The sequence below is a fragment of the Solea senegalensis genome, linkage group LG2 (genome assembly GCF_019176455.1).
Source record: "Solea senegalensis isolate Sse05_10M linkage group LG2, IFAPA_SoseM_1, whole genome shotgun sequence".
Taxonomy (NCBI): domain Eukaryota; kingdom Metazoa; phylum Chordata; class Actinopteri; order Pleuronectiformes; family Soleidae; genus Solea; species Solea senegalensis.
Genome location: NC_058022.1, coordinates 1616186 through 1643951, shown reverse-complemented (window position 1 = coordinate 1643951; position 27766 = coordinate 1616186). Strand labels below are relative to the sequence as shown.

At 42.3% G+C, this 27766-nt stretch overlaps 1 protein-coding gene across 2 annotated transcripts; it reads right to left on the bottom strand.

Annotated features, from left to right (window-relative positions):
- Nucleotides 1–357: 357 nt before the first annotated feature.
- ankrd44 (ankyrin repeat domain 44) lies at nucleotides 358–27766 on the bottom strand. Of its 2 annotated transcripts, none has more exons than XM_044015972.1 (27): nucleotides 27186–27766; nucleotides 21127–21210; nucleotides 20858–20936; nucleotides 20020–20090; nucleotides 19004–19204; nucleotides 18315–18402; nucleotides 18083–18225; nucleotides 16935–17147; nucleotides 16773–16851; nucleotides 16579–16693; nucleotides 16414–16496; nucleotides 14034–14097; nucleotides 13860–13928; nucleotides 12509–12649; nucleotides 12125–12190; nucleotides 11821–11932; nucleotides 11565–11636; nucleotides 10383–10672; nucleotides 10169–10286; nucleotides 9408–9630; nucleotides 9216–9303; nucleotides 9043–9126; nucleotides 8448–8593; nucleotides 8270–8346; nucleotides 7837–7919; nucleotides 5486–5577; nucleotides 358–4296 (listed from the first exon to the last, which is right to left on the bottom strand). In XM_044015972.1, exons 1-27 carry the CDS (start codon nucleotides 27210–27212, stop codon nucleotides 4034–4036), a joined length of 3171 nt encoding a protein of 1056 aa, XP_043871907.1. In that variant the 5' UTR covers nucleotides 27213–27766; the 3' UTR covers nucleotides 358–4033. The 2 variants fall into 2 exon arrangements, with proteins under 2 accessions (XP_043871907.1, XP_043871915.1); XM_044015980.1 differs by having other exon boundaries at nucleotides 4103–4199.

Genomic DNA, 27766 nt, shown 5'->3' with positions numbered 1-27766 from the left:
CAAAATGGCTTAATAATAAGAAGCGGAATGGCAGGAAATGTCCGTAGGAACTCTCAAGGGTTCATCGATGAATGATTATTTTACACTTAAACGTAATAATTCAGTTTTAAAGATTTCTTTGTTAAATGGAACAAAGAAAAAACTAAAACTGATAAATTGATCAAAATAGTTGACAATTTCATAAATAATAAATTTATCGTGGCAGCACACAAAACTTTATCGACAAAGTGACAGAAATAATACTTAAAAAATCATACGATTTAATTATAATCTAATCATTAATTGTACTCTAACCACTCACGTGTGAATTCTGTATAAAAAAAAAACAAAAACAAGAAAACCATCAACAACATTAACTTCAAACCGATTTTTTATTATCATACAATTTCTATAAAAACAAAAGGAGAGAAGCCGACAGACGGCGCTCGACATGTCGTACTGCATCAGGAACTGCTGTGACGATGGCGACGCTCACGTCGTCTGGCAGAATATTTATTTAAAATATTGATCCTAAAAATAATACTGGCAGACAGATTCAGTCTCAGCAGCAGCAGCAGCGAGGACAGAAGAGACGGACACACCGACGTCTGTGCGTCCGTCCATCACACGTTACACTCTGATCACTTCATTCATTTACAAACACAAAAAAAAACAAAAACATTGTTGGTATTAAATTTGTCATCATTTTTTTACGTTGACATTATGTACAAAAAACCCAAGAAACTGTTCAGTACCGAAGCACAAACTCACACTTTCACACAAACTTAAGAGAATAAAAGGCCCGTTATTATTGTTATTATTATTATTATTATTATTATTATTATCATTTTACGTTTAACGTTAACAACTCTCAGTAAAAAGACCAAAAACTAAACATTTGATGAAATGTATCTTATTATAACTTTGATTTACTTTCATCCAACGCTCAAAATAGTCTTAAAAAAAATTTAAAGAAAATTAATTAAAAATTTTTTGTGGAATATAAAGTTAGCTATTTTTTTATTTTCTTACTTTAAATTCAGTAAAATGTCCTGATTTAAATTTTTTGTAAGTGACGGTATCTTAAACTATGCAAAGATTTTCCTTCAATTAATCCTAATCTGCGGGTTTTTTTAAATTAAAGATTGTTATAAGAAAACATCTAAAAAACATTTTGGGAAAAGTTACTTTTTGGTCTTTTTATTAAAGATTTGTTTAAACAATGAGACAAATTCAGAAAAATCATCAAAGTAGGTAAAAAAAAAAAATCTCTATCATAAACACTCAAAATTATTAATTCATCTGAAGTATTTCGTGGTGGTGAGACAGTTTTATTTGTCCAGATTTGTCCAGAACAAACTGTCAAATGTTATTTTAAAAAGAAATTCACAATTTAAAGAAAGTTCACCGAAAATTAACAAAACATCATTTCCACACTTTTTGAAAATAGTTTGGTTAATTTTCTGTCGGGAAAAAAAATGTATTTCCAGAAAAACTGAAAAGTGGAAAATTCACATTAAGCCCAGTTGATTCCAAAAAAATGTTTAACCTAAATTTTCACTTTTCTTCCTGCAGATTTTAAACACATTATATGTGATATTTTCTCTTTTTTGTTGTAAAATTATTTGTTTTTTTTAATTTGGAAACTTTTTAGAAATTTTTTAATTACTGTCCAAAAATACCCTGACGTCCATTTTAGTAATAACTGAGAATTTTCTTGATTTTTTGTTTCCAGTAAAAATGTGATAATCTGGACAAATCTGCACCACCGAGCTTCAGAATTAAAAAAAAAAAAATCATTATTATTGGGATTTAACAACAACAACAACATCAGGAAAGACGAATAAAAAAAAAGTGATTGGACATCAAGGCACTGGACACGTTTGAGACGATGGCACGTAGCTGTCAGGTAAACGAGGGAGGGGTAGGGGGCGTGGTCAAGTTGTGTAAGTGCTGGCAGTTATATCATCAGTACCATCGTGCATCGCGTTTCAGAGAATAAATATCATCATAATCATAATTATTACCGTGGTAGTGAAGAAGGTTACCCTGCTCTACGAAGTGCGTACAAACACGAGCGCCGCGATCGGGTCAACAAAACGTAGACGAGTCCGAAGAGTGCGCGGTCGGCCATTTTAGGCCTGCGGGATTAAAAATGCTAACAAAAAAATCAGTCATGTTTCAGTCACGTTCACGAGTGAGAGATCGTCTCAGTTCCGTCGAGTTATCGTTCATCGCAACATCGTCGCAGACGCAATTTGTACGTTTAAATTGAACTTAAGTTGTGAATCAAGGATTGTCACAGACCGAGGGGGTTCACCCTCTGAGGAACATGAACGTAAGAACTAAACTGCTTCCCAGTTATTCATGTTTGTAGTTGATGTTTTTTCTCGTTACGGGCCGACCTACAGACGTGCGATAAAGTGAAAGGATCGTCACCGTCAGAAGGGTTCACCCTCTGAGGAACACGATTATACGACCTGAACGTCATGACGATAATTAGCAATAGGCCTTTTTTTTGCTACTTTCAATCTGGACCGAAGACAAGAACCGACCTACAAAAAATTAAAAGGTTTAAGGATCGCAAAAGTCAAAAGGGTTTATCCTCTGAGGAACGTGAATTTCCGAACAAAACGTCATGACGATGTTTTTTAATTGTCGTTTTGATATTTTTAATCTTGACTGAAGTTGTGAACGAACGAGTGACGATCTCTCGACTTTAACGCGTTAAATCAGAAGAGTTTGTCCTCTGAGGAACGAGAACGTACGAGCAAATCCTCCCGACAGACGCGCGGAAAAGTCACACGATTCAGGGAACTGAGACGAGCCCATAGTGAACGAGTGAAAGACTGAACATCGTCGGCATAAAAATTGCGTACGAACTGTGAACACGTTCCGACAAACTTGTGCTTCAGGAGTTGACGATAAAAGAAATTAAAAGGAAGTAAATATTTGTATTTGGTGCAAAAACAAAGACGCCAAAAATCAGGAAAAAGCTAAAATGACACCGAGTTTTTCTAACGTTCTACTTCACTTTTTATAAACACTTACAAAATGGCTTCTTCGTTCATATTTCTTTTAAGACTAACGCGCGTGCGTCTCTCAGAGACCGAGTACCGAGGTCGGTTTGGGTTTTAGCACCTGTGAGTGGATTTAAAACATGCTGACGTGAAGAAACCACAACGGGTCTGGGATCAGAGTCGTTCAGAGTCAGTCGTGCACCAGCTCCGACGTTCGTTTGTTTTTCTTCCGTGAAAACGAAACTAAGATGAAAAACGTGGCAGTGATTGGAGGAAGAATCTGGACAAACCTTCAATATTCAACACAGGAAACGTCAATGATCACATGAATAGCTTTAAATCCTACATTTACATTATTTTTTCTTATTTATTATTTATTTCCCGCACATATTTAGATATTTAATTCAAACGATTGTTTTAATAATTAATTTAGATCAACTTTTTTTGCCTAATTGATCAATAATAAAAAAAATGTGCTTTTTATTGTAACGCATCTCATGTGACTTGTGCACCTCCCACCTTTTCCTGTGACAGGAGAATGTAACCAATCACAGAGCAGCTCAGAGAGCAAGGGCGCCTCCTATTGGCTGTTCTACTAAATTAGCTGCAAGTACGTACATCCAGTCAGCAGAAACCAGCATTGGTAACAAATTCTACGCAAACAAAAAGGGAAAATTAGCCTAAAAGAGACAAATAAATGCGACAAAGTGTGGGCCAATGTGGGCGGAGCTTCAGGTCACCATAAATCTTTTCTCTTGCAACTACGTGTTAAAATCGTCCAACGTGATTTGAGCGAGTTTTAGTTGTTGGTCGTAAAAGTGATTTTTCTTAAACTTCTAAATTACGTAAAATAGGTCATTTTACAGTGTTTTCACCAGCAGGTGTATTCTCGGGATTATTCGCGTATATTCTGTTAAATATTGAAGGTGTCGCTCCGTAACTGCAGACATAAAACCGCTGAGTCATGGTGGGAAATAAAAAAAAGAAAAGAAGAGAGGTTCATTTGGAGGTCAGAGGTCAGAGGAGAGAGAGCGTCAGAAAGTCTCCGAATCCTCCGAGTCGTTCTCTGTCGTTCCCTCGCTCGAGGGTCTGGACGGGTTCCTGGGGCTGCGTGGGCCCCGGCGGATGGCTGGGGGGGGCACTTTGGCCCCCGGGTTGTGCAGCTGCCTCAGCAGGGAGCCTGGGGACGGGGCCCCGGAGCTGCAAGGGGAGCAGAAAGGCATCATGGTAGCCAGAATGAGAGCCAGACAGTCGGCCACCTCTCTGCTTGGAGCGCAAGCCAGAGCAGGAGTCAGACCTGAGAGAGAGAGACAGACAGACAGACAGAGACGAGGACGTGGAGGAAGCAGAGAAGGCAAAGCAGAGACAGAGGACAAAAGGGAGACAAAGGGAGGGAGGGAGCAGCATTCCGTTAGCGAGGAGGAGACAAACACGGCTGACGACGTCACATTCAAGTTCAAGTCCAACTAAAATCACTTTTAAAGACGTGCGATGTATCGCGAGTGTTTTGTGACGATAAATGTTTGTTTTAGGACCAAACGTCTAAAAACACGTCATCGCTGACAGCCCGTTGATTTAGAAATGGTACTTTTAAAAGCTGTTTTAGGCAGATGTTGACGAGTTTGCCGATGTCTGATGATACGTTTTAGCGACTCATTTTTATTTTCACAACAGATTAGCTTGATGAAAGATACCGAAATATATTCTTATGTAAGAAGCAGAAATTAAAGAAAAATGTTGATCGTTGTTTAGCAGAAACCTCAAAAATTACAAGTTATTTAGTCCACAAACAAACGATGTTCAGTTTCTTTTCAAATGTGAAGATTTTCTGGTTTATTTTTTTCTTGTCACTAAGAAACCAGGGAATATTCCTAATAATGAATTCCAGACTTCAGCCAAAGTCCCAATCCCCTAATTTAATGTAATTTGTCTGTTGATGAAAATGAAATCTCTACGTCGGGGCAGTTTTCTGTAGAATTAATCTAAGTAATCTGAAAAAACAACAAAAACACGTTTTATAACTCAGAAACATGAGCTGATTCATTTCAGTTGGACTTTAAAAACAAATCAAGCAGCACAAACACAGTTTACGTCAGGATTCCCACTGTTGCACTCGTAAAAATACGCTGTAATATTTTCATGACATTGAATTGAGTCCTGGAGCAGGAAGTTTACCAAGTTTTAGCTCTGGATTTGTCATAATGTAACTATTTAATTCCAGCATTTTGCAGAATTTATGCCTGAAAACACGTGATTCTCTACTACTGTAAAATTCTCAAATCAAACACTGTAAAAATCTATTTTTTAAATAGTACCCGTGTTGCCAAATGTCTCAAACAGTGGAAATCCTCTTTATTTATTTGTTTAATCATTTGTAGTGCACATATAAATTTGATTAAAGTAAATCACGTTCATGCTGGAACGCAGGAAAAAACATTAAAGCTGAGCAGAGGCGTCGACGAGCAGCCGCAGCAGGTTTATCGTACCGTTCTCGTCCACTGTCTGAACGTTAGCTCCTCGAGACAGAAGCTCCTGCACCGCCCTCTTCAGGCCGCTGCGCGCCGCCAGGTGCAAAGGTCTGCAAAAACCCCAAAAAAGTCATCATACAACATCTGTCCCTAAGTGAGCGTGAATTTAGAAGGTTGATAAAAACACAAAGGAAAGAAAAAAATAATCGGGAAATCACGGTATTCTGAGAAAATTAGCAAAATCAACAATAGTGTAAAGATTTATTTTAATCTGTACAGGAAATGGATTAGCTCTAGTACTCTGTACTTCCTGTTTCTGGTATTGTTTTAGGAAAGAAAAGTTAGAATGTGAATGTGTATTTTTTTAGTAGAATAACTTCGTAAAAAAAAGAAATGTAAACATATTATAGAACAGTCTGTATTTGGAGTTAGCAGGTATCTCACAGGACGACTGCAGTGAAGCTAAGTATCCCTTTAATAGGTCTTTGTTATTTGGTTGCTTTGTCATTAGTTGCTATTGTGTCAATCTGGGTTGGTGGACTTTTGACTGGTCTGTTCAGTTAAGGAGGAAGTTGTTAGTGGTGCTGTTTTGATTAGGTTGCTATTGAGTCAGCACCAGGTGTGAAGTATAATTGGCTACAGGGGGTGTGGCCAACACAGCTGCAACGAGGTGAGTATAAAAAGCAGCATTGACTTGAAGCGGCAGCTTCAGCGGCAGCCTCCTCTTCCTCAGCCTCCTCAGACGAAGACTCCGATGACAAAGACGTAGGAGTCTTACAGGAGTCTGCAGGGCTGCCAGGCCACGGGGCTAGGTACCTCTCTACTATTGTGTCTTGGGGTTGTCTGGTTTTCATCTGCTGCCACCAGCTCTGTGTCTCAGACTCTGCACTTACCCTACTCACATCATCTCTTCACAACCAAACATACACAGTAACCTGGAGAGGATCTGTGTTGGAACCCTGTCCTCTAACTGCTGGGTCCCTCAGGGTTCTGTCTGGGGCCCTCTCCTCTTCTCTCTTGGTTCTTTCATTCACTCTCATGGTTTCTTCAATCACAGCTACGCCGACGACACCCAACTCATTCAACCGAACGGATCTCTGCTTGTCTGACAATCACCTCTAACTCTATCTCAACAAGCTTCCAGGAAAGGGCTCTCCCGCCACAGCCCAGACCATCACCCGAGACCAGTGTTCCCCAACCCTGGTCCTCAGGGAACAGTGTCCTCCATGTTTGAGATGTTGCTCTGCTCCAACACACCTGATTCAGATGGTCAGCTCGTTGCCAGGCTGACCATCTGAATCAGGTGTGTTGGAGCAGAGCAACATCTCAAACATGGAGGACACTGTTCCCTGAGGACCAGGGTTGGGGAACACTGGTCTAGGGTCCCTCTCAGACCGCAAGGAACCTGTGTGTGACTCTGGACGACCAACACTGCTGCTACAGCTCCATCTTGCACAACATCAGAAGCACGATAATAAAATAATAAGACATTTCATTTGTTGGTGCCTTTCTGACAAACAAGGACACCTCACATAAAAACACACAACTACAACAAAACACCATGACATTCAACAGTGTGAGCATGTTTTACTAAAAAGGCAAGTTGTGTAGTGTGGGAGGGAGTCTGTGTTTCAGAGGTCAGGAGGGAGGGAATTCCAGAGGTGGGGGGGCAGAGCGGCTGAATGCTCTGCTCCCCATGGTAACGAGAGGAGGATCGAAGTTGTGGGCAGGAGTGGATATGTGGAGGTGCAAAAGCTGTAGAGTTTGGATTTACTGCCAATTACAAGTACTTTGGTTTTATTGCTGTTTAATTTGAGGACATTTGAGGTGAACCAGGACTTTATTTCAAGGACACACTTGGTGAGGGAGCGAGGTGGGAGAGTGGAGTTGGGTTTTGTGGACAGGTACAGCTGGGTGTCATCAGCATAGCAGTGGAAGTGAATGTGGTGTTTATGGAAGATCTGGCCAAGGGGGAGAAGGTCAATGATAAAAAGGAGCAGCCCCAAGACAAAACCTTGAGGCACACCAGTGGTGACAGACACTGGATCAGATGAGAATGATTTTTAACTGAATGAAAAGCGTTTGACCGGAGAGGTAACATTTAAACCAGGTGAGTGAAGTCTGTGTAGGAGGATGGTGAGTGAGATGGTGTCAAAGGCAGCAGTCACATCAAGGACACAACCTCGTCCAACCCAGAAGGCGGCACAGGTTCTGGTCCAGGCTCTTTTCACAGAAATATTAACATTTACAAGTTTCGTTGAATGCACCTTTTAAACTCAACACACTGCTGGGGATTCTGCATTACTCGCTTTAATCCAGCAGGGGTCAGCGTGGAGTCTTTTAGTTAGTATCGTAATCTTAACACTCACGTCTGCAGAGCTGCGTTTGTGGCGTTGATGAGCGTCGTGTCGGACATTTTCTCCAGAATCAACAACACACAGTCTTCTTTTCCCTGTGAAGACAAAGTCTACTTCTGTAATACATACACAGATATATAACAGACACATAAACACAGAATAAAACAAGCCTTAATAGAAGAATATTACAAGTAGAGCAAAACAGTAAACAATTAATATAAAATATAAAGACAAATACCAAAGACAGAGTAATACAGTGAGTGAGAAGACCAACTTTCTAAATTCTGACATGTTGTTTTTTCTTTTCTTACTTTCTTTACAAAAAAGAAAGAAAAGGTTTAAACGGCCCTGATACTCCTCTGTGTTCTGACAACATGAAAAAGTTAAAATAAGATGAGCAGAATGAGACAGCTGACACAAACTCCTCCCCCTCGTGGACACTTACGTTACTACATGATAGATGTAGCGCTGTGTTTCCGTCTTTGTCCGTCATCGTGAGGTTGGCGCTGGTCAACAGCACCTCTGCAGGACAACAACAAACAAACAAACAAACATATATATATATAAACTGCATGAAAGTGAAAGTCAGGAAAAAACAACAACAACAACAAACATCTCTGTACCGAGAACTCCGACTCTGCCCTTCTCGGCCGCCATCATCAGCGCCGTGCGACCCGATTGGTCCACGTCATCCACGGCCGTGTCGTGCGACAGGAGCAGCTGGACGCAGTCGACGTGTCCCGCGAAGGCTGCGGCGTGAAGCGGCGTCCTACAGGACAGAGGGAGGAGTTACAGGTAACACACACACACACAGTGTCATCACTAACCTTAACCATAACCAGTTAATAACTAACACTAACCTTAACCTAACCACTATTCAAATCTTACTTCGTCAGAAATTATGTTCTGCCTCATTAGGACCAGGTTTTGGTCTCCATGAGGACGACTGGTCCTGATAAGTACGTGTTTATTCTTGTTCCTTGAGAGATAACAAAAACCAGAACACACACACACACACACTCTTGTACAGCAGTCTTATTGAGGACACTCAGAATTCACTGCATGGTTTGACTTGGAATCTGACCTCGGAAATTCCGACTTCTGACAATAAATGGAACACAGTGATGAGGGATTTCTCAGCCGCTGAACCCTCACAACAGAACCAGGTCTTAACCCTGAAAAAGGCCTTAAAATTGTCCTCAGGAAGTGTCCACACACCTGTCCTTGGCGTCCTTACAGCCTGCGATGTCTGAGCCCATGGCCTCCAGCAGCAGAGACGCACACGTCTCGTGATCGTTGACTCTGTGGGAGTGAAATTCACTTTAAATCACTGAGATCAATGATTAGTATTATTATATTATACTTTATACACATGTGTGTGTGTGTCTTACACAGCGCAGTGCAGAGGTGTGAAGGGGTTTCCATCAATACAGCGACAACCTTTCTGCTCCAGCAGGACCTCCACACAGCCCTCCTGACCTACACACACACACACACACACACACACACGTGAGGTCACATGTCTGATGAATAAGGTCACATGAACACACTGACATGAGCAGGTGTTTTTTTTGGACACCGACCGTAGTAACAGGCCCAGTGCAGCGGCGTGTATCCACTGTTGTCTCTCAGCGGCGGCGGCGACGGCGGCTCCGAGCAGGCGATGCTCAGCAGCTCGCTCAGCCAGGAGGCGTGTCCCCGGGACGCGGCCAGGTGGATGGCGGTGCGACCCCACGAGTCTCCCAGCAGGATGGACGCTTCCTGCTCCAGCAGACACTGGATGCACTCCTCCTGACCGCACAGCAGCTGCACGACAACAGAGGGTTCACCTCATGAAACATCTGTGTCGCTTTATTTCACTGTTAGACACACTTTTATTATTAACAGGAAACTGACACAAACTTCAGGTTAAATGGATAAAAGCTTGTTTTTCTTTGTGTCCCTGCACGTAGACATGTTTTCAACGAGGGTTAAACATGCCTGTGTCGTGCTGGATATCCCTGTAGGGGGCGCTCACAGCTCAGGTAACACACAAAAAAACGCTCAACTTATAACAACTACAAACTTCATTCATATAACACCTTGTTCTTGACAAGAGAATTTAAAAGTTCAATAAAACCAGTGATAAAATTATAGATAACATAATTATTCTACGTGTAATAAGCCTTTTATGTTGATATCAAGGGGCGGGGTCTACAGAGGCGACCACTTTGGAGCAACAACTAAACTGAAAACCACTCAGGTGAGATTATTCACCAATACATGTTACAGACTGTACCTTTAAGGGGCGTGGCCACACAGATACATCGCTAAACATGAATAAAAACAACAGTTAAAATCTCACGCCGAGGTGCAGCGCAGTGAGGCCGTGGTTGTCGGCCATGTTGACGTTGGCGTCTCGCTCCAGCAGCAGCGACACGGCGTCCACATGTCCGCCCGCCACCGCCAACATCAGAGGCGTCCTGCGGGCGAGAGACGGCGCCACGCTTTAGATACGATAACAAACAGGAAGTGGAAAAAAATATATAAAATAAACAAAGACGCCGGCGACGACTCACTGTCCCTGAGAGTCAGCTGCGTCTACGAGGTCTGCGCTGTCCGACTCGTCCAGCAGGAGGCGCACGCACGTCGTGTGACCGTTCATCACTGCCAGGTGGGCGGGGCTGCGTCCATGCTGCGTGTCGGTGCTGCGCGGTGACGCCCCCTGGCTGAGGAGGGTGTGGACGCAGTCGGCGTGGCCACGCAGCGCGGCCAGAGCCAGGGGAGTCCGGCCCACTTCGTCCCCCTGGTCCACGTCCCTCTGTCCCTGCAGCAGGACCTCTAGAGCCTGGGCGTGGCCGTGATACGCCTGCGCGCACACACACACAAATAAATAAACAAATAAACTGTGAGTTTAGTTGTGAATAAAAAGTCGTGACATCGCGATATTCCATCCTAATACCATAATAACAATATTTGTGACAACATTTCAAAATAAGAGTCTTTGTTTTGATATGGAACGATGAATTATTCACCACACAAATGTGTTTATATTATGATAAATGATCGTAATCATTTAAAAGAAACAATTTGATATTAACTGATGAGCCACGTTTGGCCCACGAGCCGCACGTTTGAGACCTCTGACTTTAGAGATGAGAAACACGAGTATCAACAAACGTGTAGCAGGAAGTACGGAAAGCTGAATAAACATTTACATTTCCAAACGTTGAGCTGAATGATTCGGTCACGATATCCAATTGCGATTTTTCGGACAGGATTTGCGACTGAATTTGAGGTCGACCTAATCGGGTTTTTCTTGTGTCCATATATTTAATCAAATTTTCTTTTACCTACAATTTATAAAATAAAACTGTTTAATGACAATAAATAAATAACCAGTTATTGAACGACACGGGATTTTCACTAAAACTGCGTCAAAAGTAAATATTAAAAACATAAAACGTCATCAGAAAACTTAAGAAAAACTTTTAAGATAAAAAAAACAGTAAAAATCGGTCGACGACTACTACGATTTTTTGTGCGACACATTTTCTGTCTCCTTCAGCTCAATATTATTGCGTTAAAGTTGTTTGTTGTTTTTAAACATCTAAACATTTAATGACCAGAGTGAAGGATTTAGTGCCATCTAGGGGTGAAGGAGAAAACTGCAGACAAATAAAATGATAAAGATGATTTGAAATCTTTCTGTTTTGTTTACAAGTAAAAAAAACCTATTAATTACTAAAATAAAAACTCACGGCGAGGTGCAGCGGACTCCTGGCGTTCGGAGACTCAGGGTCGTCATGGCAACTGTTGTCTCTATCCAGCAGCTGCAGCAACAACAAAAATACAGACTCTGTTTCTTCATAAAATGTCATTTATGCTTTTATATATTTTGTTTGTGAGAATCTGAGAACAACAACAAACGTTTACACTTCTGGGAAAAACAGACAGAGTTCAGATTAATTAAAACCAGATCAGTTCAGATTAGATTAGATTAGATTAGAGACTGACCAGTTCCAGACAGTGTCTGTGTCCGTACGCGGCGGCGTAGTGGACGGGACTGTAACCCTGTTTGTCTTTGAGCGTGGACGTGGCTCCGCTCTGCAGCAGGAACTCCAAACACCTGCAACACACACACACACACACACAGAGCCGTTACCATGACGACGCACGACTGCGAGCCACTCGCATTTACGACGTTGTAGAAAGAAAAAAAAACAACATAAACATTCATGTAAATAAAGATAAACAGCAGCAGGGTGCCTGTAGTGCTCCCTCTGCTGGCTGGGTGTGGTACAGACAACTGATCACTCACAGCCCCGCCTCCTTCTCTCTCTCCGCCTGAACTCCTTCACTCTCTGGCTCCAGAGCAACACGACGTCTGAGGAGGAGGAGAGGAGAGGAGACAAGAGGGGAGGAAAGATGAGAAGAGGAGGAGAGAGGAGAGGAGACAAGAGGAGAGGAGAGGAAAGAAGACAGGGGAAAAAAAGAGAAGAAAGGAGAGAGGGAAAAGTAGAAGAGGAAAGGAGAGTGAGGTGAAGGAGGTGCAGGAATGATGGAGGAAAGGAGATAAAAGAGGATTAAAATCATCATCATCAGAGACAAACTGCAGTACACTGTGTGAAACTGTAGGGGGTGGAGTTTCAGTGAGGAGACTTGACCACTGTGAGAGGCTTTTATTTTGAAGGACGCCTCTCACCTCCTGTCCAGGTCCGAGGCAGCAGCGTAGTGCAGAGCACAGCGCCCCCACTGGTCAGTGGCGTTGATGGCGGTGCCACAGCCGACTAAAGTCTCCAGACACTGGAAGTGACGACTGGCTGCAGCGTAGTGAAGAGCCGTCCTGTACACAACACACACACACACACACACGCACACACAACAAACATCACATTATTACAATTATTGATGCTTTCTGTTTTATTTCGATTCTCTGCATTTATTTCTTCAGTTCATATTTAGTCAGAAATGCACCTTCAACCTTTAACCAGTGGAAAATCTGGATTATTGTCAAAAATGTACAACATACTATATAGATATATATATATATATATATATACATACACATATATATATCTATATATATATATTAAAACATTTTTAAAAGAACATAAAAGAGTCAGAAATAGAATTTAATTGCAGCTTTTGTCCATTGTGTGATTTTCTGTTTGAAAACAATAAAAGGTGTAGTGATTGGTCACATTAGGCCGACGCCCACAATGTCATTAAAGTCATTATGAGCTCAGACACAAAGAAAAAAGTGTGTGTGTGTGTATGTGAAGACTTTTAATAACTCACACACACCCATCCGTTCACTCACTCATCCATTCACTCATTCACACCCATTCACTCACACGACTCGTGGGAAACATCACAGATGCAATAAAATGTTGTTGTTTTTTTATTATTTATTATCAATAAACTTCCTGTTTATTAAAGTAAATAAATGACGTTTGTGTTTTAACTTCATCACGACATAAATACATAAATACACATAAAAACAAGGTTTTTAAACATGTATTTATTCTATGAATTGATAAACTAATAAAATATTAAAGCTCCCAGTGAGACACACTTTTAAAGATTATTAAAGAAAAATATTAATAATGACACAAGTTTATGAACTATTGTGTCAAATAATAATTCCATGTCATTTTTATTTTATTTTTTTGTATATGCTTGTTTTTTTCCACCTGAATTTTACAAAAAAATATTTAAAAAATTATTCTCTTAAAGAAAAAAGGCATAAATACTGATCTTTATTATGTTTTAGACTTTGATGATTTAATCTATGAGATAGATTAAATAATTAATTCCAACAATATTACCAGGAACCAGATTATTTACACTATTTGTAAATAACAAAAAAAACATTGAAATAAACTTAAAAACATATGAAATGTTGCAAATGTTCATTAATCTCATTTATTCATCTATTATTTTACACATAGACACCAGTAATCGGACTGTAACCAGATTAACACACAGTAGTCTGACTAGCATCAACTGCACATTTATTTCAGAATAAAAGTGGCGCATTGAGTCTCTCTCACCTGCCGCAGGTGTCTCTCCTGTTGTGATCTCCTCCACTGCTCAGCAGCAGCTTCACACACTCCACGTTCCTGCACACACACACAGAGATCAATACGTCATCAATCATATTGATTTTCTTGATATGAAGTGAAAACTTCAAAATAAAAGCACAGGAGTGAGTGTGGCGCGCTCACCCTCCGGCGGCGGCGGCGTGCAGACACGTTCTGCCCAGACTGTCCGGAGTGTCGATCTGGAAGCCTGCACACATCATCATCATCATCATCACCATCATCACCATCATCATCATCATCAAGCGTCAGGTTAAAGACAAAAGTCACGTCATCGAAGAGGAGGAAGAGGAAGAGACACAACGTCTTTTTCATTTCAGAATAAGAGCTGTAATTTAAGATGAAGATTTTAAAATCAATGAATCCGGAATCGATGACACACCGTGGAACTACGGTGGCCTTCACAGACCAGAAATGACACCGTTATGTCGTCTGATGTCCTTCCAGGCTCCTGTAGAAACTTGACTCTAGTGTCGATCATCGGTTTTGACTTCTGAGTCATTAACTTTGTGTTTTTCCCTTAAAGTTTGAATGATTGTGTTTAAAAATGTGGTTTTAAATGTTTTTTTTCTTCGACTTCTCAACGAGAACGTGGTGACGTCCATGTGCAGTACCCTCATGGTTCACCAGGGGGCCACAGCGGGTCACACACATGTTTCCACCACATTAATGTAGTGAAACATCACAATCCCACAGGAATAAATCACGAGAGGATAAAAAACACAAGGACTCTGCTGTTGCCGTCGTATTTTAGCCTTTTTTTTTTTACAGTATTGGACAAAGAAAACGTCCCAGAACGACAACAAGAGTCGAGCTCTGCAGCTGCAGCTCGAGCACAAGTCAGCGCTTTGTTGTCGTCGGACAGAAAGTGAAAAGCCTGGAGGGTTTTTTCTGCTGCTTCACACGCAAAACTGACTCAAAGAAAATCAAAAGAACTCTTCTCTCTCGTCTCATTCTGGACAAAAGCCTTTTAAAGTTCTTTAAAGGTCTGAACATCGTCCACAACTAACAAATGTCTTCTCTCTCTGCCCCACACTGCCATCACCGGTCGTATTCAGTCCCCTCTGGCCTTCAGTAACACACACAACAGATAATACTCGCAGGAAACTCGTCAAACGACGGAGGAAAACCTGGAGGAAACTCGTCAGATGACAGAGGAAAACTTGGAGGAAACTCATCGAACGACAGAGGAAAACTTGGAGGAAATTCATCAAACGACGGAGGAAAACTTGGAGGAAATTCATCAAACGACGGAGGAAAACTTGGAGGAAACTCATCAAACGTCAGAGGAAAACTTGGAGGAAATTCATCATTGGACTCTCAGGAAAACCTGGAGAAACTTGTATTGGAGGCTTGAAGCGTCAGAGAACTTGGAGGAGGAAACTTGAGAAAACTTGGAGAAACTCATCAAAAGGAAGCTTCGGAGAAATCGGTCAGAGAAAACTCGCAGGAAAAATGAAACTTCGCCGGAAAACGTTCGGAGAAAACGGAGAAAACTCGTCAAACGTCCGGAGAAACTTAGGAAAAGAAACTTCAAACGCCAGAGAAAACTTCGCAGGAAAAATCAAGCGTCGAGGGAAAACTCAGCGGAGGAAACTCGGAGGAAACTCGGAGGAAACTTGTCAAACGTCAGAGGAGGAAAAATCGGAGAAACTTGTCAACGCCGAGGAGGAAAACTTGGAGAAACTCATCAAGCGTCGGAGGAAACTGGAGGAAACTTCGCAAACGTCGGAGGAAAATTCGGAGAAACTTGTCAAGCGTCAGAGGAAAACTCAGGAAAAATGGGAGAAACTCATCAAACGCGGAGGAAATTGGAGGAAACTCATCAAGAGAAACTCGGAGCTTTCAAACGCAGATGAAAACTAAAACTTCGGAGGAAACTCGTCAATGTTGGAGGAAAACTCGGAGGCTTCGGAGGAAAACTTGGAGAAACTTGGAGGAAACTTGGCTTGGAAAACTTGGAGGAAAACTTCGGAGGAGGAAGAAACTTGGAGTCGCAGGAAAACTTCGAGGAAAAAGCGGAGGAAACTCAAATCAGAGGAAAACTCGCAGGAAAACTTCGGAGGAAAACTCGGAGGAAACTCATCAAGCGTCAGAGGAAACATTGGAGGACAACTCGTAGTAAAACTGTTGTGTGTGTTCCTGGGTCTTGACCGGATCGTCTAATCTGTGCTTTCTCAGGATTAAAACGTTGAAAATCGGTGACAAAGCTTGTTGCGTCTGTGATCTCCCAAGTTTTTAAAATCCAGTGAGATTTGAAAATCCTGAAGTGTGGAGCAGGATTTAATGTTGAGGAGGTTTGAACACAACACATGAGACTCAGTGAAGACTCTCAGTGAGGAATTCACCAACCAGGGACCTGAGCGCCCTGCAAACCATGACTCAGCAAATGTCCAGAGCTCTCAGAAATTTAAACTTTTCTGTTAATTCTGAGTCTACGAAAACCAAAACAAACACACTGAAGGGCAGCATGTTGACTTTTCTATGGAGCGGCGTGGTGTTGTACCTGAGGACAGCAGTTTCCGGCAGCAGTCGGAGTGAGCGTTGAGAGCAGCGAGGTGAAGAGGAAACATGCCGTGAACGCCGCGTCTGTAACGCACAGAGACGACAGTCGGTCATCGTTCGCTGCGACAGATTCACGTTAAAAAACCCTTAAAACTGCAGAACCGACCGTGTGCAGTCTGCTCCACTGGTGATGAGCGTGTTGATGAGGAGCTCGTGACCGTAGCGAGCGGCGATGTGAAGAGGCGTGTTTCCGTCTTTGTCCACGCTGTCGATCTCTCCGCCTGAAACAGACGGAGGTTCATCAAGAAAGGAGAATTTAAGAAGTTTAAGTTTGTCAGATCCAGAGTTACAAAGTCTCACCGTTCTGTATGAGCGTCTGCGAACGCGTGAAGCGTCCGTGAACCGCCGTCATGTGGAGAGGACTCTTCCCGTCCCGACTCTGGACATGGTGGACGAGAAATGAATAGAATGACTTTGATAAAGTGAGTCGTTACAGAGTGAAAACGTGTAATAAACGTGTACCTGCACGTTAACGTCCGCGCCATTGTTGACCAGGAACTCCAGACACAGCGCTCCGTGCGTGGAGGCGGCGGCAAAGTGCAGCGGCGTGAAGCCCTTGTTGTTGGGCTGACTGACGTTGGCGCCGTAATCGATGAGCTCGCTGACGATGGCGTCCTGGCCGTTAAAACACGCCACGTGGAGCGCCGTGTTCCCAAAGGCGTTCGACTCATCGATCTGTGGACGAGAGGAAAAACTCAGCTGTCGTTCATGACTGAGGAAACTAAAACGTTATTACATTAATAAAAAACACTAGAAAAATTAAAACGTTATTACATCAATAAAAAACACTAGAAAAACTAAAACGTTATTACATTAATAAAAACACTAGAAAAACTAAAACGTTTTTACATTAATAAAAAACACAAGAAAAACTAAAACGTTATTACATTAATAAAAAATACAAGAAAAACTAAAACGTTATTACATTAATTAGAAAAACTAAAACACATTAATAAAAAACACAAGAAAAACTAAAACGTTATTACTACAAGAAAAACTAAAACGTTATTACATTAATAAAAAACACTAGAAAAACTAAAACGTTATTACATTGATAAAAAACACTAGAAAAACTAAAACGTTATTACATTAATAAAAAACACAAGAAAAACTAAAACGTTATTACATCAATAAAAAACACAAGAAAAACTAAAACGTTATTACATTAAAAACAAGAAAAACTAAAACGTTATTACATTAATAAAAACACTAGAAAACTAAAAGCGTTATTACATTAATAAAAACACTAGAAAAACTAAAAGCGTTTTACATCAATAAAAACACAAGAAAAACTAAATCGTTATTACATCAATAAAAACACAAGAAAAACTAAAACGTTATTACATCAATAAAAAAACACTAGAAAAACTAAAAGCATTACATCAATAAAAACACTAGAAAAACTAAAAGCGTTATTACATAAATAAAAACACTTACACATCAATAAAAACACTAGAAAAACTAAATCGTTATTACATCAATAAAAAACACTAGAAAAACTAAAACGTTATTACATTAATAAAAAAACAAAATAAAGCAAAGGTCAAAGGTCCGAGGAAACAGAGTGAGTGCATACGTGTGTGTGTGTGTGTGTGTGTGTGTGCCCTGACCTCCACAGCCAGGTTCAGCAGATGTTTGACCACGGCTATCTGTCCACTAGAGGCCGCCGTGTGGAGGGGCGTGTATCCCCGTTTGTCTTTGCAGCTGATCTCCGCCCCCTGACTCACCAGCAGACAAACCACATCCAGGTGACCTACAGGGGGCGCAACAGAGAAGAGTGACCACACATTTCCCAGGATTTTAAACCTTTTTCTAAATCATTCAAATGTGGCAAATTCTCACCCATGAACGCAGCCCAGTGCAGAGCTCGTCCGTCCTTCTTGTCAAACGCGTTGATGTTTGCTCCTTTGTTGAGGAGCAGGTTCACCATCTGACAGGAGCACGCACACACACGACGTCAGTGAGTGTGTGTGTGTGTGTGATGGTGACCTATATTACGTAACCTCAGTGTGAAAACATCAGCTGTTTGATAAACACTCTGAGGACACAGACAGAAAGTGTCCATTCAGCTCCACAGCTCCTTCTGTGATGGAAACCATGTGAGTGGAGGAGTGTTTGTGAAACATCGAGGCCACGACATGACCCGAGTGACGAGGCTGAGCTCACCCACACACACACACACACACTAACAACACACTGGTGAAATACATCAATACAGCCAAAGTTCACACCATAATACTTTTAGAGGCGTGAGATCACTGCGCGTCGTCCAGTGACGAGTCTACTTTAACGCTGGAGAATCTATTTCTGGTTGGAAACTGAAGTTTATAAACTGCATACTCTCCCACACCAAATATATATAGAGAAAAATGTCACAGGACAAGAGCTGCTGGTCTAATGCTGCCTCGTGTGGTCAGTTTGTGACACTGAGGTAAATCTGAATATATTTAATGTCTTCTTCTACCATTGCAACAAAGAGAATCACCATCATTTTAGTTTACACATGAAAAAACAGTAAGACTCTGCAGTACCTCGGTGTGGCCATTGAGGGCAGCGTGGTGCAGAGCCGTGCGTCCGCCGCGGTCCGACACGTTGACGCTGCTTAGCAGCGGGATGATGACCTCGGCGCACCGCAGCGCGTTGTTGGCGGCGGCGACGTGAAGCGGCGTCTGCCAGTTCTTGTCCCGCGCGTTGACGTCGGCCGAGTGACGGATCAACACTCGCACTGCGTCCTGAAGAGAGAGAGAGAGAGAGAGAGAGACGGAATAAAATCACTCACTCTACTGCGACTGCGTGTTTTATTCATGTTACATTAAAAACTCAATAAACCACCAACTCTCCCGCACCAAACCCCATAGAGAAAATCAGTGATTTAAGCTGGCGGGGACACAGGAGCTGCTGGTCTACTGCTGCCTCGTGTGGTCACTTTGTGTCACTGAGGTTAAGATGAACAAAGGATTTCAAATGCCGAACAGACAAAATAAGACATTTGAACTTAGTGATGGAGGCAGCAGTGGATCAACAACTCCTGTGTGTGTTTGATGTTAAAATCACTGATTTTCTCTATGGGCTTTGGTGTGGGAGAGTGAGTGCTTTACAAACTTCACTTTCTTGTCAGAGCTGCTGGTCTAATGCTGCCTCGTGTGGTCAGTTTGTGTCGCTGAGGTAAGGATTTATCAGTGCGATGTGTGTGTGCTGAGAATCCACCTCACACACACACACACACACACATATATGTATATTCAGACACCGTAAACAACGTAAACCTCAACCACACCAAGTTATTTCAGTCATGTTGAAATACTTGTTTGAACACAGTCGTGTGATGATGATGAAGATGATGATGATGATTAACTGCTGTGACTCAAGTCACACGCACACACAAGTAAATATGTCTGGCACAAAGAATGTGACTGCAGCAGGGGGGCGGGGCCACAAGTGATGACTGTGTTGTTTGTCCGTTTACACGTAAATAAAACAGGTTCCTTGACTCTTCTGTGTGTGTGTGTGTGTGTGCGTGTGCGTGTGTGTGTGTGTGTGTTCTTACTTCACTCCGAGATGCCACGGCGCGGTGCAGAGGCGTGAGCCACATATTATCTTTGGCGTTAACCCTCGCTCCTGCACAGTGAAGAGAAAAACAATAAACATTATTTAGAAGAGGTTTTTATGCCAATGGATCCAGAAGATTTTTCTGGATCTTTGTAGAACTTTACCTGCTTATTATATCTGTTACCATCGTCATATAAACATGACAAAACTAATCCTGATGTGTGAAGATGTCGCTGAGATATACACATGTGAACCTGTTCAATGGGGCTGAACCATGTCAGTCTGTAATCTGGATTAAATCTGGATGAAATTTAGTCTGATGGTAGGGTGTCTGATCCTATATACATATACCAAATTCTGTTCAAATCCGCTGAGTTTTGACAGAGATATCTGAGTTTGTTTTACAGTTTTGCCCATTGTAAAACAATGGGATTTCCTGGACGTTTGATTGCGTTTTGTGATGTCATCAGTGGGCAGATTCTTACCAAAATTGAATGGGAACATACTTGGTTGATCACCTACACACCACAAAAAATTCACATTGATCCGTGAAAAAAAATTGCAGACAGGAAGTTGCCAACAGAAGGACAAAGTTACAGATAAAGCCACGCCCATGAAAACATTATAACCTCATTGGTGGATGTAAATATACACGAGAAATGTAATAAATGTAGTATTTAGAGGTCGACTGATATGGGTTTTTCTGTTGCTGATTTTTCAAATAATAATCACCCTAAAAAAATGGAAAATATCGGCCTCATTAAAGATAAATCGGTCGACTTCTAGTAGAAGCATACACATAAATAATAATATCAAAGGGCAGAGTGTGAGTTTACCAGAGAGGATGAGGAGCTCGGTGATCTCAGCGTCACCCAGGAAAGCTGCCGCATGCAGCGGCGTCCTCTTCTCTGCATCCTGGAAGACAACGGCGTGTCAACTCACTCATGTTTCAGAGAACCAAGGTTATCTTCTTAACCCAAAGTTAGCTCTTCACATCCGTTTCACCACACTTGTGTTTCAAAGAACCAGGGTTATATTCTTAACCCTAATTTTAGTAATAATAGTAGTATAGTTATAATAGTAGTAGAGTGCTGTGTTTCCTCACCAGTGCATTGATGTCTTCAGATTTGTATATGAGCATCCGGATTTCCTCAGGATCTCCACTGAAGATCGCCTGGATGAGAGGAGGCTGTGGACACACACACACACACACACACACACAAATAAATCACAGTGTCAGTGTTCAAAGGATCAATAAAGTGTCTGTTTGTCTATACATTCAAGCACCATATAACCAGAGTGTGTGTGTGTGTGTGTGTGTGCGTGTGAGATCGATTTAAACCGTCACTGGACTGATCAAAGAGTGTGGGAAGAAAATTTCCTGGACGTTACATAAGAGGAGACAACGAGCCGAGCCTGATCCTTCCCACGGTTTGAGAACAGTGTGTGTGTGTGTGTGTAGGAGCAGCTGTTTGACTCTAAGCTGCTGTGTTGACAGCAGACGGAGGACAGGGGGCGACTGTGAGCCCCAACAGACGATCAGAACAAACATTCTCTACATACTATGGAATTAGAGATTAGAATCGCTCAAAGATAATCTGACAAACGTTAGATATTTACAATTATTTTAATTATTATAAGTAACGTATCAGAAGAAGGAAAACTCAGGGAAACATAGAATTTCATAGTAGAAGAGAGAACCTCATGTTCCTGTGGAGTTTGTGTCGTGTGCAGATCTTTGGAGGTGACACCCTCATGCGGACGGAAGAATCTTCACCGCGAGTTCTTTTACTTTACCTCTATTTACCTCACGTCTGTGATCCACGAAGGAGAAATAAGGGCTTCACAGACTCCGCCTCCTTCTCTATGCTCGTCTTATTTTCTGTGATCATTATCTACAGAGAAGTGTGGGGTTTTTTCCACAGCAGCAGTTTGTCAGATTGAAGACGAGAGGACGAGTCGTACACGCTGCGTCTGAGATCTCGTCAAAGTCTGTTCGCGTCATTCGCTCTCTTGTTTAACTTTAACTACACAGTAGATGGCGCCATAACAAACGAGGGAGACATTTACCCAAAATATCAACTTCACTTCTTTCAATGACCCCTGTCTATTTAGGGCCATTTTCAAACAAATTCACAAACTTTCAAGGATTTCAAGGACCTGTGGGAACACTACAGGGCACATCAGCGGAAGGAGACGTTTTCATTTAGGGCGATTTTGGAACACTTTTAAGGGCCTTGAATTTTTTTCCACACTCTCAACCTTTCAAGTATTTCAAGGACCCTTTGTGGAGCACTTTTAAGGGCTTGGGCATATTTTTTTTTTCAAATTTACAAACTTTCAAGCATTTTGACAACCGATGGGAAGCCTCCTTGAAATCCTTGAAGGTTTTTGAGAATCACCCTACAAACACATGGGTCATGGAAAGTGCTTAAAATGTGCAAGAAAGACATTACATTGATATTGAAGAAAATGTCTCCTTTTTTTCCAAATTCACAAACTTTCAAGGATTTCAAGCCCCCCTGGGATATCTAACCTAAATGTCAACTTCACTTCTTTCTCGCACAAAGTTCAAGCACGTTCAATGAACAAATGTCTGTTTAAGACCATTTTCAAAAACTTTCAATGGGCCTTGAATTTCTTTTCCAAAAATTAACAAACTTTTAAGGATTTCAAGGACCTGTGGGAACACTGTAGGGCACATAAGTGGAAGGAAGCATGTTCAATTTGGGGCCATTCTCAACATTCAAGGGCCTTGAATTTTTTTTGAAGGATTTCAAGGAGCCATGCGAACCCTGATCAGCCACTAGGAGGCGTCTTCTCTCTGGAGTCCAGTTCTCTTTCTGATCACTTACTTTTTACGATGATTTTGAGGTAATTATTGATGAATAACAACAAAAACATGTTATTTTAAACGATGCCATTAACATTAAACAGGTTATTGATTATTTTTAGTACGTAAGTGTAAGTGAAACTTTGATTTAAGCAGAAATCGTTGAGTGTTTCAGAGGCAGAGACAACATGAGCTGCAGGTTAGACGCATTTATCAGATGGAGCGCAGGACTGAGCTCCCGCCTCCCCTCACTTCCGGTGTGCTCAGCCCCGCCTCCTGCCTCACTTCCTGTTGCACAGTCGCTCCTTCTCAGAAACGAGAGAGAGGGAGGAAGCAGAGAGCAGAGCGTTTCACTTCTGCTTTAACCACCAAGCACAAAACTTCCTCCTCATCTGACCCTGTTCTTAAATTTAAAATCATCACATCATCAGCGTAGACTGATGTTCGCTCTCTGTGACATATTTAGGTTTTAAGAGGTGTGATTGTGTGAGATACTCACACATGTGTAGCTCTGACTGTGCTTGTGAGCGACACCCTGCATTAATAACCATCTTAAAACAAAACTAAAGATTTTAGCGGCTTTGTAAACCACTCACTCTCCCACACCAAACCCCATCACAGCACACAGGAGCTGTTGATCCACTGCTGCCTCCATCACTAAGTTCAAATGTCTAGTGACTTTGAAATAAAATTGAAATTCAGATTGATCTCAGTGACACAAACTGACCACACGAGGCAGCAGTAGACCAGCAGCTCCTGTGTCCCCCGTGAGCTTAAATCACTTGTTCTCTCTATGGAATTTGGTGCAGCAGAGTGAGTGGTTTACAGACTTATATATTCTTACATATCTTGTCAATTTATCTCACTGTTAGACAGACTTTTCCAACGGGAAACTGAAGTTTGTAAACCACTCACTCTCCCACACTAAAGTCCACAGAGAAAGCCTGAACTATCTCTAAGTTTTACCGCGCGTGTGCACCTGCAACCGTGCGAAACAATCAACATTTCTACATCCTCTAAACCACCGTCACACAAACCCTGTTAGCAACTATGACAACTGTTGACTGCACAGGTCTCTAAGGAACTGAGTCAGGACCTCGACGACACGAGCGGCAGCACAGGCAGATTTCCTCTTCTGTGGTTCACAAACTTCCTCGTTCTCATTCTCACACAAACGCAGCAGAGAGGCCAGAACGTCAGGTGCAAACAGGACGTGGTTGTAGCACGGCTTAGCTTTGTTTCTGCTAATCTAACCCGTGCTGCTGCTGCTTCTCCCAGCAAAAACCTAAACCCACTCCCTTAAAATGGGAAGTTTCACCTGCTGACAACAGACACACACACATCATCTGCACATAAACACACACCAATGACTTCCTGTTCTTCCACTGCCATATAAAGGAAATATCCACGCACATTCATTAAAAACTGCTGCACAACAACGATTTGACCTTTTTAGTCCATTCTCCATGATGACCTTGACCTTGGACAACTTATTCTCAAACTGGACGGGTAAAAATCTGATTTTAGAGAGACATCAGGTCACTTTTCATGAAGGAAATCTTCTCCTAAAGCACCTTTAAAGTCTTCTCTACACTACACATTAACAAGGTCTTAAAAAACATGGACACTGACTGTCCCTCTGCATTTATTTTGTCTCCACAAGGCAAATAAATTTAGCCGAATTCACAATCAACAGTCTCCGCCTGCTATAAAGTGCAAGCTGTGCTGATATCTCTGAACAAATATCTTTGAGACTAAAGGAAAAGTAAAAACATGTACATTTTCAAGCAGGTTCAGGTGCTGGAGACACAAACGGACCCAAAGATACAAAATGAAACTTTACACATTTCACAGAAGAATACGTTTGTCACTTCATCTCAGTGTTGGACAGCGTTTTTTGACGGGAAACTTAAGTTTGTTTCCCTTTCTAAACCACACACTCCCACCACACCAAACCTCATAGAGAAAATCATCGATTTTAACGTCACAGCACACAGGAGTTGTTGATCCACTGCTGCCTCCACCAGTAACTTCAAATGTGTTGTTTTGTAAATTCGGCATTTGAAATTCTTTGTTCAGATTGACATCAGTGACACAAAGTGACCACACGAGGCAGCAGTAAACCAGCAGCTCCTGTGTCCCCACGAGCTAAAATCACTCATTTTCTCTATGGGGTTTGGTGTGGGGGAGCAGAGCCTTTTGTTAAATGGTGAAAATATGTTGTATGTAAGAAGTTTTAATGACTTAACAAAAGGCAGATTTCCACATGACACACTTGAACACATGATGAAAGAAAAAGCGGGTGGGGGGGGGCAGAGGCATCCACTTATCACACATCATCATCATCACTTCGTCTGAAAATAACAGGAAGTCCCACAGTTGTGAGTTACATAAAAAAACACGCAGCTCTTCCTCTGCTCGAACTGCAGATCTGATACGAGTGGACAAACAGAGCTGCGTCACATCAGGGCTTCTCCACCACAACATCACATCCTTTATCTCATTCTTCACGTTGCGTCATTTTCAGATCTTCACCAGGATGAGTTTTTTTTAAACTCAAACCTCAGCTCGAGTGTGAGATTACAGAAGGAAAAACTAGCTTCGCAGGAATCCATTTAAACAAAAGTCAACTCAGTGCACAGGAATTGACGTCGCACGAGTACGAGCTCTGCTGAGGAACGTCATGTGACTCCTTCAGAGCTGCTGCTCAACAGACCTCGTCTTGTAAGAATGTTGACTCAGCAGCTCAAAATGTCTCCTTGAATAAAAAATGTGATTTTTTTCTTCACAAATCTTATTACACTTGACTCACTAACTCATTATCTGTCCGTCAGCGGGTTAGTAAATCTCTCACTCAGGAGCTGCTGGTCCTCTGCTGCCCCGTGTGGTCACTTTGTGTCACTGAGGTTAATCTGAGCAAAGATTTTCAAACACCGAAATCACAAAATAACACATTTAAACTTACTCGAGAGGAGGCAGCGGTGGATCAACAACAAAAACACTGATTTTCTCTATGGGGTTTGGTGTGGGAGAGTGAGTGCTTTTCACTATATTTCGATAACAATATTATCTTTGCTTCTGCGATATTAATGTACTGTGAGACATTAATACTGCAAATACTTTGTCCTCTCTACTATGCTTTCAGGTACTTTTCATCTGTGTTTATCGAGGACACACTGCAGCAGGAGGAAGCTGAACAGGAAGTGGACTGTCCTGGTTTTACCCGACTAACACTGACGCGTCATTTTAAACAATAAATCAAGACATTAACATCCGCTCGCTGCAGCGGCTGCAGAGTGTTTACGTTTGTATAAATGTTGTGTTTACGCTCCACTTCATCTAAAGTAAACTTGCTCAACTACCCTTTAATGCATATATACATAAATCTGCACAACAGCAACTCTGATGCTCGACGCTATCGAGACGATCTGCTCGAGTTCAAACCAAACACTATTCATTCACTTCCTGTGGGGAGGAAATCTGGTGCCATTGTTCGCAATTACCTTTGCCACAGTTCGCTAAAATGCTAAGCACATAGTTCCGCGCCAAAACTCTCACGGAAGAAGAAGAAAAAGCACAAAACGAACATTTCACAGGAAACAAAATGGAATAAAATAATTAAATAAATCAAAAAATAATCGTAGCTGGAATGTCGGGGGAGCTAGTGACCAACGAAATGTCGGAAATAGCAGTTAGTGAGGAAATCGCTGACTCCTCACTAATAACAGGGAAACAGCGGTGCATTCCCGTTGTGGTGGGAAGTCATAATTTCCCGAGTTGAGTTGGGCACCAGACTCGGAAAGTCGGAGCCAACTCACCACAAACCCGACAGAGAATCCAAAGACGTATTTGTATTACGGTAAATAAGTCGTACACATACTTCTGTTCCATTTGTAATGTTTTATAACACGTGTGTAGCATTGTTATTGCTAATGACAGCTAGCCCACTTCAAATTCATTCCGACTTCTGACCATCCAGCCATCTTCTCTAACTATGGCGGTGCATTCCATTTACATCAGAAGTCGGAAAAAGGTCCGAGGTGACCACTTTCTATGACAGCCATCTTGGCATCCCATATGGGGTTGGAAATTCCGACTTCCGACAACAACTGGAACACACCACAATGACAGGACAACAATAGTTCACTCAGTATTCACAACACGTTGTTACTATTATATATTGTATTTAATATTATATACACATACTGTCGCCTTAGTGCTGAGCGTATGCTACATTTAGCTGACAATTTGTTGCTAATAACATTAACAACAACAATAATAGGCAGAGTGTTTATGTTGTGTGCTAAGCTAACAGCAGCTAGCTCTTGTACCTGCTCGGCCAGTTTGAGGACAGCCATCTCTGGGTCAGCAGCTCCGGCTGCTGCTCCTCCGCTCCCTCCGTCAGAGCAGCACCATACACGGGGCGATGCTGCGCCGCGAGCCGGCCTCCTTCTGCGCCTCTCTCCGCCCAAGCCTTCGACTTCCCTGCTCTGATCAATCTGTGTTAGCCTCCTAGCAAACACACAGGCGGGTGGTTGTGATTAAGGCCAAGCCGAGCACCAGGGACATGAACCCCGCTCCACTGACGCTGTGAGCGGCGACGCTGCCGAGCTGAAGCGGCCGCTCGGGGTCGCGGGGAGGCGGGGAAGCAGGAGCTGGAGCCGCCGGTGGAGACAGCAGCCCGCCCGCATGTATAGTGGGTTCCTGCTGCTGTGGCTGCTGATGTTTCACGCTCCTCCGGTTCCGGTTCTGGGTCCTGGAGCCCTCTCAGAGCCACACAGCACCCGCAGAAGCTGCTCCTTCCTTCCTCCCCGGTGTGCAGCACCACAAGCCTCCCGAAGAGGCAGCCTGGCAGCGGGGTACGACTGTGACAGGAAGTCGCTGCTCGTCTCTCTCTCTGCTCCTCCTCCTC